This window comes from Neolamprologus multifasciatus, chromosome 6, assembly GCF_963576455.1.
Source record: "Neolamprologus multifasciatus chromosome 6, fNeoMul1.2, whole genome shotgun sequence".
In the NCBI taxonomy this organism is placed as follows: Eukaryota; Metazoa; Chordata; class Actinopteri; order Cichliformes; family Cichlidae; genus Neolamprologus; species Neolamprologus multifasciatus.
Genome location: NC_140444.1, coordinates 9,096,119 through 9,105,893, shown reverse-complemented (window position 1 = coordinate 9,105,893; position 9,775 = coordinate 9,096,119). Strand labels below are relative to the sequence as shown.

Genomic DNA, 9,775 nt, shown 5'->3' with positions numbered 1-9,775 from the left:
GGCCGGTCTATCACCACTTCTCAGGAAAGCAAACAAATTAAACAAATTCAGCAAAAACAACAAAAAACAGAGTTTATTTCATCCTGTTAGAGAATAACATTTCAATTAGTTTAGCTCAAGAAGGCCGACTAAAATAAAAACACTTTATTGAGTGTTAATGACATTTCCAGTCTGCACTGTAAATTTGCATAAAGACTGCATATTCATAGTGGCTTGAAAAAAAGACAACAACAACTAATAAACACGAGTGCAAGAGCTGGGTTTATCCACCACTACATCCTTGTTACACACGCTCTTTGGTTCACGCGCTTTTTACTGCTCTCCTTGTAAAACAGTGTCTCTCTTTCTCTCCCTCGCTCTCCCTCTTAGCCCAGCCCCCTTGATCCCCTTCGTCCATTGGTGTCTTCGGGGTCTCCCTTTTTCTCTTCTCTTCCATAGGTAGTCCATAATGAGTGTCCATTGGCTTTTATTATGGCTTGTCCCCCTCCCACTGGCCGCCTTCGCCCTGCCCATGTTTTGTATGTCTCAGTTCGTCCAGCGCCTGACGTTCAAGTTCGCAGAACGTCACGTCCGCACTTGAACTTGCAGCGCAGGGGGCTTCACTATACCCCCATCACTCTCTCTTTGCAAAAAAGTCATGAAGAGCTCCGCACAGCCCGCGCCGCACTACTCCTCACCCTCTGTATGATCAGCAGCTCATTGCTTTTTTTCCTTGTTGGCTGTCAGACGCATCAATGAAGATATTTCATTTGGAGTTTACCTTGTAGGAAAGGATTTCCCAATGTGAACTCAGCTGAAAATCCGTCACTAAACCAACATGTCTCGCCGCAAGCAGGGCAAACCCCAGCACTTGAGCAAACGGGAGTTTTCGCGTAAGTGGAGATACATTGCATTTCGACTTAATTTCATTGGTTTTTCCTCTCGGTGACCCATCTTTTTCTGTATACGGCAACTTTCTTTTAATACTTAGGATACGTCCACGCACGGACCCACCGCTGTCCTGACTAAAATGACAAATCGCAAACATATCCAAGACTTCAGGTTATCTTTATAATCATCACAAGGTCTTCTATAGGAAGTTTTGGAGCAGCGTGACAGGGAAGCTCAACTTGTGTTGGTTAACGCGTTGTATAACACAGCCTTCAAGGTTTCTTTCGCCATTAAAGGGCATGCATGAGCTTTATGGTCAGAGACCTTTGCCTATATGAAGGCGGCACAGAGTTACAACTGCTGCCATTCACTTAAGTTTCCATGTGCACCTTTTGAAGCCACAGCACTACTACAGTGCAGGTCCCTTTTAACTGTAAAAATGCATTTACAAAGGTCCTAGTTGGTTTGGACACAGGGAAGTGGTGTTTACACACGCCACACACTCAGAGACACACACACACACATACACACTTGTCCGAAGCGCAAAGACCTCGTGTGCGTTACCTACAAGGAATGCAGTTTCTTTGCAACAATTTTTTCACCGCTGGCGTTTAAACACGACATATCCAATCCATTTGTATCCATAAATTGCATAAATACGCAGAAATCTCCGTGCGCGATACTGTTTTGAGATGAAGGAAGAGAAAAGAAGGACAGTCGTTTTACGCGCGTGTATGGTAAAACTGCAGGGCATTGATTTTGATTGAATGTCACATTCTTCGCACAGTTTAGACCAATTGTTCTTTGCCGAAGAATTATTTCGCTCCATTCGTCGGTTAAGAGCTTCATCAGTATATTGCTTTATCAATGCACTCTTCGCGCGTCAGTAAATGCGGAGACGTCTCCAGACTAGGTAGGCTGTTTAAGTCTAAGTTAGAGATCGAAATTAAGAACCTGTGCTTTTTTTTAATCTTTATTCTTGTATGTATTTCTGCATGCTCTTCTTATTGCCGCTGAAACAAATTATGCTCTGGCAACATTTATTCTATGATTTGTCGGAAAGCTGTCAGATGGGTTGCCAGTGGGGGGCGCAATTTGATTGTAGTCCTACAGGCCACTCGTGAACTTGAACTTGATCCACTTTATCCTGTCCTGCTTGACCAAGCTCATGCACAGGATCGGTTCAGCAGCAGTAGGTTATTACATATTTTATGTTCCCTTGAATGTATTTATATTTTTTCTTTACAATATTCCTCACATTCAAAGAGGATCCAGAAATAAAGTGTTTACAAAGAAACAGTTACAGACCTTAAATTATGAAGAAAAAATGACCAAAGAGTTTAAATATGCTTTTGTTTAATGACATGAAGATTTTTTTTTGACCAGTATAATTCTGTTATTGGTTATGACCCAAATCAATTTAATTTACTTTGGAATATTAATTGCTTTTTTATTTTTGCAAAATAAATAAGACTGCATGAAAACACTGCAAAATTCTGTTCTAGTGCTAACTGTCAGCTTTCGTGTTGCAAAAAGGCACCATTAGAAATTTAAATAGGCGCTTCCTTTTAATTTTTGCATTTATTTTAAAATGAAAATAATCCCTTTGGTGTTTTCAGCGAGGGACTGTAGAATGCAATGAATGATCTGCCGGTATTACAGGGAGTCATGATACTCTAAAACAGTAAAAAAAAGACCTAATGATTTTTCTGATAGTGGAAGAGACCTGCTGCTGTAACCCAGTGGGAAACCTTCGCCTAAACTACTTTAAATTCTAGCACAGTGTGATATCAGAAAAAAAAACACCACATTATATTTTAGCTTTCAAAGTTATTCACATCACTCTTGCTTGACATCAGAATGAGATTATTTGGTTTGAAGAAAATCTTTCCACCTAAACCAACCTCACACACCTTGTATGTGTCCATGGCATAAGCTGGTTAAGATAAGTAAAATAGGGGTGAATTCCCTCATCTTTAATGCAACTCAACATACAAGTAACAGGGCCTATCTTGCATAGTCCCTCACCACCTTCTCATCTGACCTGATATAGAATTAAAGCCGAACCGGCGGCAAGAATTCATCACATCTTATCTCAACATCCCAGTCGGGGCGCCAAGTGTCGTTTACCATGTGGCTAGATGACTTCTTTTAAAATGCTCTCTCTGCTCACTCTCTCTCTCTCTCTCTTTCTCTCGCTCTACTTCAGGGACCTACTCCACATCCAACCCCTCAATGTCTAACCTTGGTTCACGAGATCCCAGCACTTTTAACGAAATGGGGTCCAATCATCTTGAACTCAAATTAGAATCTATTTTTTGATTCTCAGAGGTGTTAGGTTCATTAAAAAAGCGAGATTGGCAGCACAATAAAGAGGGTCAAGCAACTTAATCGTTTGACTGCTGCCTGCGAGCTGAACATGTCAGTCCTTATCGAAGCAGTCTGTGTGCTGTTTCTTCCTTTCTGCCTTCTTTCTTTCCTAAAAATCCCATCTGCACATATACTCCTCGGCCTTATTCCTTTACAAGAAAATATAATAACAGTGTATGTAGGAATCCATTTCCAATGACTGAAAACTCAGAAAAATATCAATTCTCGCTTCACTACATGTCACAACTGTCTTTCTTCTTTTCCTTATCCAGCTGAGCCGCTCTCAGGTGTTTTACCAGAAGAAGACTCTCAGGACTCCCCCAGCCTGGGAGTGGCTCAGGGCGAGCCCCTAAAAGGGGACCAGGACCTGCTGACCTGCGGCCAGTGCCACTCTCGCTTCCCCTTAGCTGACATCCTGCTTTTCATTGAACACAAACGGAGGCAGTGCCACGGTAGCCTCTGTGTGGACAAACCTCTGGACAGGCCACCATCCTCCCCGCTCGCCTCTCCTCTTTCCACATCCTCGTCACACTCGCGGACCCACCATCAGCACCAAAGGAGGGTGCGTCAACCTGTCGAGGTGGCTGTTCAGGTGTCACCGCAGGATGAGGATTGTTTATCTGCACCCTTGCAAGGAATAATCCCTAAGCAGGAGAATATAACAGGTAAACACACTGGAAGCTTAACATGGCTGCCATGCAAGAGTAAACAGATGAGCAGGAGAAATTTGCATTCAAGTGTGAATAGAGTCTTGAAGCTCTAGATTGTGTGGAGTGGGTCACACTTTTAAGGTTCATAGACAGTTTATCACAGAAGACAACAAATACTCGCTGAAATTTCCCTTCTAGTTGTGAGGATGTGTCCAATCAGCGTAACCTGACGGCGAAATGTCTGCTGCTACATTTAGGAGTTGCGAATTTCCCTCAGTAGAGTCATGAATACACATGAAGATTAATAAGGATATTGATAAAAGGCACCGAAAAAGACGCGTGGAGACAGACAAAGAAACAGATTATAAAAAGACAGAGAAAGGAGAGATCAGTTTCTTTTGGTTTGTTGCTGCATCACAGATGTGCTCAGATCCTTTGGACTTCAACATTCTCTCTCATGTGGTCGCGAGAGATGTATCTCTATCCCTGCCTGGCTTATTACACTGCCATATCTCTTGTACCCTCAAATATGCGCCTGCTGAAGCTCACTGTGATTCTAAAATTAAAGAGATAGAAAAGAATGTAATTACGTTGATCTGTCAAGGAAGAACTGTTTATTTGAGGAACACTACAGCCACTAATTGTCAGTGTTTTTCTTGATTTGAGTAATTAAGGACTTCTTAAGGCAGCTAGTTGGTTTGTTGGTTGTCCACTGGGGCTAAATGAGGCTGTTGTGAAAACATGAGTTGCTGTGCAAACAAGCATGGGTCCCTTATGACTGGTTTTATAGAGTGGAGTTTGATTTTGACCAGCCCATTTTGATGTTTATTCATTTCCTTTAACAGATCTGATAGCATGTGCCAGACTGCGCTGATTGCCTGGGCAGTTGTGATTGAATTTGAAGCCAATTCAGGCTGAACGCATAGAGGGCAGTTTTCAATAATGAGCACTACTGTGCTGTATTAGTCAGCGCTTCGGCTTTGCAGATGGCATTGTAAAGGGCTACTGTTATTTGTTGTCAATGTTTTAGCATTGTGCCATACAGAATAACCACTGTTCATTAGTGTGCGGTTTGTTGAGAATCTTTCTCACAAACTGGGATGGACGCACACATGCTCAAAAAACACACATTCTTCTGACATGCCTCTTGGCCTTGTCAGCTGTTCGAACACGCCTTTCCTTGCTCACTTGGATCATCGTGCAATGGAGTTCACATGATATCATGAGGTCACTAACACTGTGCGAAGAGCTTTATTTATAGGTCTCATTTCTTTGGACATTGTGTAACAGTCAGGATTTCCTTGGGTTAATGATGAATAGGTTAAATTGACTGTATGTGGTGCATGATTGCATCCTGTTGTGACACCTCACCTCACCCTTTGTTATCATCCTGTTATAAAATCTGAGGTCAAAATTAACAGTCTGTGCTGCAGAGTCTGTGCAGGACATCATATCAGTTATACATGCATTGCATATAAGCCTATAAGCATATTGCCTCGTCCCACCGCTTTTTTTTTTTGTCCAAGATTGATGGATACAGACTGGCAGTGCCAGCGCGCCACCCCATACTCCATATGCTATCTGCCATGTTCTCTTACCCTGCTCAGTTAGAGGCTGACACTGAGCTGAGGCATCTCAATATATACTGGTCCTACACATGCCTCAAGCCCAGTCCAATCCAGGCGAGTGTATGATAAATTACACCCTTAAAGATTTCCCTGCATCTTTCTCCCCTGCATCATTCAAATGAAAGTGACCCTTCCAATCTCCACCCCACTCCTGAAATATCATTTGACACCGACGGATTTCCATATGGACAGCAGTTTGCGAAGGCAGCAGCTCTGGCTAGGTTAAGGAAAGTTGCTGCTTGACTAAAGGGAGCTGACACCCAGAATGGTTGAACTTGTAGGTGGGGGGGGATATGAGAAGGGTGAGGGGCTGAGGAATGAGGGGCAGTACGTAATAGACCGATAGCTCGGGATGAAGCTGTGCCCCTCAGTCTGTCTCTACAGGACAGCTGAGGCCGTCTGGGAGTCTCATGACTGCAGCTGGGGTTTGGGTCTGCAGTCTGGGGCTGTGAGCTGTTAGACGAGGGCAGAGCAGCCTGCGTACCGTCATTTGCATGATAAACAATTAAAGATATGCATAGAGACATCGTAGCTTGTCTACAGACCACGGTTGTCCCAGAAATAGAGCAGATGATGGCTTCTCAAGCAAATGTGATTGCAGCGTATAAAGCTGCTTTTATTTCCCAGCATAAAATTGCTATTAAAGAGACAAACCGGTAAAGTGGATTCAAAGTTTTTATTTACATTAATTATTTCATGGAGTAAACGCAATTGTTATTAGCACAATAAATAAATTAGAGTCCAGTCTTTATAAATTAGATACACAACCACAGTGCATATTGTCTTCTTCTTGACCTGTTTACAAGAAATTACAAGAAAAGATTGCACGAATTTTGTACCACATTTTTTTGAGGTATTATTACTACATTGTTCTGCCCTGTATTTATCCATCCCAGCATTAGCACCCTTTTGAATTCTCACCAGTGTAGCCACGTGTGTTAATGAGGCCACTGCAACCGTGGAAATCGACCACCATCTCACACTTCAGCTTCTTTCCAGCGCCCTGCCTCCATTGTAACCTGGACTCTGAATCGATACTGAGTCAATTACGGCAGCCACCTTTCACCCTTTTTTCTCTATGAGGAAGAAAACATTCAAACAACAGAGAAGCATTTCTTGCAACACCTCTGTGGCTGTGGAGCATTTTCTTGCAGCAGCTTGCCTGTCCTGTTTCTCCCCGTGTGTTGTGGAGACAAAGGTATTTAGCAGGCTCCATATTGGCATTGTGCCACCTTTCTCCAATATCCCCTCCTTCACCAAGCAAATACATATACACACACACTGGGTGCCTGTCATGCAGAACTGGGGGGCTGGGCAGTGCGTGGAGATTGTGCATTAGTGGTGGCGGTGGGGGGGCTCCTTGGTAGCGATATCTTTTCCTGTGTCCAGTGTGCATATGCGTCAGCAGACATATGGGTCACTGTGCAAGTTTATATCCGGTGCTTTTGTTTGGGTGATCACTTTAATTGATACTGAAAAGGCAAAGATGCGTGCTGCTGCAATGATTGGACACCAGCTAATATTTTAACATAAGGACTCCATTGTCTGTAAAAAAGTGACTCTAATTTGATCCTACAGTCGCTTTGGGCTGTGATAAAATCAGTCCTATTTTTGGCAGTGGGCTCCACTACGTTTTAATGAAGGTGAACAGGAGTGGTTTTTAGGATGAATTTTTCATGGAGGACATTTTTGTATGCTGAAGCCAAGCTCTAAACACCCACAAATGTTGTCAGTGGAAATTCGTCAGCCTTTGTTGTTGGATTAAATGTTAGCGGTGCTGGCTGTGTTCAAGTCTACTGAGTGTTTACATCTTGAGTGCGGATGCTGTGAAACTAATGTACGTGTAAATGTGTACATTTATGTGTGCATAAGTGTGGTTTTGACCACTTAAAAATGTTTAGAGGTTTCCGTGTGTGTGTAAAAGTGTGTGTGTCTCGCTGTTTGTAGCTTTACTACCCTGGGCGTGCAGGCTGAACATGAAAGAGTCTTTGACTTGGCAAGCCTTGCCTGAGGACACCCCTCTGAGGACTATGCCAGGCCAGACTTGGCACACAGCAGTGGGCCTGAGGGACAGGCTGGGCCTAAATGTGTGTGTCTAAGAGGGAGTTAGAGGAGGTGTGTCTGTTTTGTGGGTTTAGGAGGCAGAACGTATGCTGAGGTGGTGGCTATGACTGACAGTGGGAGTGTGTGAAGTTAAGAGCAGGTATGCAGTAGATTGTGCGTGCTGTCCTCAGGGGCTCCTGGCTTGGACTTCCTGTGCCTCTGTTTGTCTTCACATCACAGCCTCGGGCCATTCAGGTGGAGGCTAGCTGAAATATGCACACACACACACACCTACACACACAAACATGCATGTGAACATTCAAAACTAGGCTCCCACAAATGCATGCACGCACCCACAGATGCGCACACACCTGTTCTATGAACACAACAGTGCACACGCCTCCTTTAAAGATGCACACATATGCTACAGTGCACACATACAGTGTAAACCCCCTCCCGTGAACCTGTGTTTTGTCTGTAATAAATGTGTTACGGTAGAGGCCCCATGATGTGTTGTGAGTTGATGAGATCTGTCAGAAACATATGATCCTTATTTTACCCCCCTCCCCTCTGTCCCTCCCACTCTCTTCCGCTTAGCCTTTCCTCTCTGTCCCTATCTCTTTCTCTCCCTCCCTCGCTCACAGCCTCTCTCCACACATCGCTCCAGTAGTTTGTCTTGGGGGACTGGAAACCGAAAGTTTTGGCTACATTAGTGTGTCTGCACCTCTTAAAGCCTTCCAATGTCCACTCTAGAGCTCATTCTCACTCTCGCAGATTTGGCTGCGGAGTGAGGCAGACATAAACACTCACACATACACTGCCTCCATCCATCCCCTTTACCCACTGTCAAACAAAGCCATACAACAGGAACATTCTTGTTTGTCTACAGCCACGTCATGCTGGATGAGAAAGTATCCTCAGAAATAAGCATGTCTTGCTGCTGTCCTGTCAATACTGTGGCAGGCAGTCACATCACGGGGTCAGAGGGCATCTGACAGCATCGGGGCCTGTCATGCCAGCCGCCGGCTTCACCACCTGCAGGTTAATGACTTTATTTTTAGACAGAACAGAAACAGAGAAGAAAAAGTGTCTTTGATACAGCTGTTGCTCAGGAAGTGGCAGATGAGAGCAGAGAGGAGAGAAGTAGTATTTTAGGAAGTAGGCAGGTTAGTTTGAGGTGAGAATGGGAGCAGATTTGACAAAGTAATTTTCCCTTTGATATTTTCCTAAAAAAAAAATACCCATTTTGTCATAATCCTGTAAGTCTTTATTTAGGTCACTGAAACCGAACCAGATTTGGAAATTTTGTATCTCTAAGAGTAACACACTATCACAGCTTCTATCTCTATGCAGAATGTCATCTCAACCTCTGATATTCCTTTTGTGACTGTAGCATTTAAGGGTGTAGTGCTGTTGGATGGTTGCTTTGTCTTTCTCCAACCGAAGGTGATAATTCTGAGGCCATGGGAGAGCCACAGTGACAAGGACATTGTGTTAGTCTGATCCCACTGATCCTGGTCACTATCTAGTTTCTTCCTCCACAGTCTGGCTCACTACAGGTTTCAGTGACAGTACTGACTTGTCAGAACTGTGAGTCTGTTGGTGTGTGTGTGTATCTATTTGTACATTTGAACTTGGTTGGATGGTTGCGGACAGCTCAGTCTTGCCCACCTCATCTCAACCACAAAGTTACAGGACACAGGGCCCTTCTATCTGATGCTGCACTCGTGAAAATTCCCAACCTTTATTCTTGGTATATTCCTTGGTGGGTGCTCAGAAATGCATTGCCTCCTAATAGCTCAAATTAACCATACATTTCATCTTAGATTCAAATCCCAGATCTTTTAAACATTCAGAAGATAGTTAATTCATTTACTTTTGAGAGTATCTTGATTTAGTCATTAGATTAAATTTAGGCTGTAAGGTGGTATCGGCATACTGCAGTTTGCTTTGCACACAAGCATACGAGCACAAGCTTGCACACAAATGAGAGCGATGCACACAAGGTGATCACTTATGCACGGATGCATGCATGCACACACATACTTCCACAACTGACCCCCAGCCATCATTCCGCACAGACACACGCATGTACGCACACTCATAAATGCACACTCCTGTCCCAGGCACCCTTTACTTTTGCAGGCTGAATCTCACTGATAACATGCTGGCGCCCTCATTTAAATTTGAAGCGCTTCTTTAATCTTCAAAGGC

General features: G+C 43.7%; 1 protein-coding gene across 2 annotated transcripts in view; it reads left to right on the top strand.

The window, feature by feature from the left end:
• The first annotated feature begins 323 nt into the window (after nucleotides 1-323).
• Nucleotides 324-9,775, top strand: part of LOC146516350 (BCL11 transcription factor A-like) — a 32,143-nt gene continuing 22,691 nt past the window's right edge. Inside the window, exons 1-2 of one of the 2 annotated variants that reach the window (XM_085162921.1) lie at nucleotides 324-1,783; nucleotides 3,513-3,905. In XM_085162921.1, the coding sequence (XP_085019047.1) occupies nucleotides 1,738-1,783; nucleotides 3,513-3,905 (439 nt within the window). In that variant the 5' untranslated portion in view covers nucleotides 324-1,737. The remainder of the gene's footprint in view (nucleotides 1,784-3,512; nucleotides 3,906-9,775) is intronic. The other variant, XM_085162920.1, reaches the window with a different exon arrangement.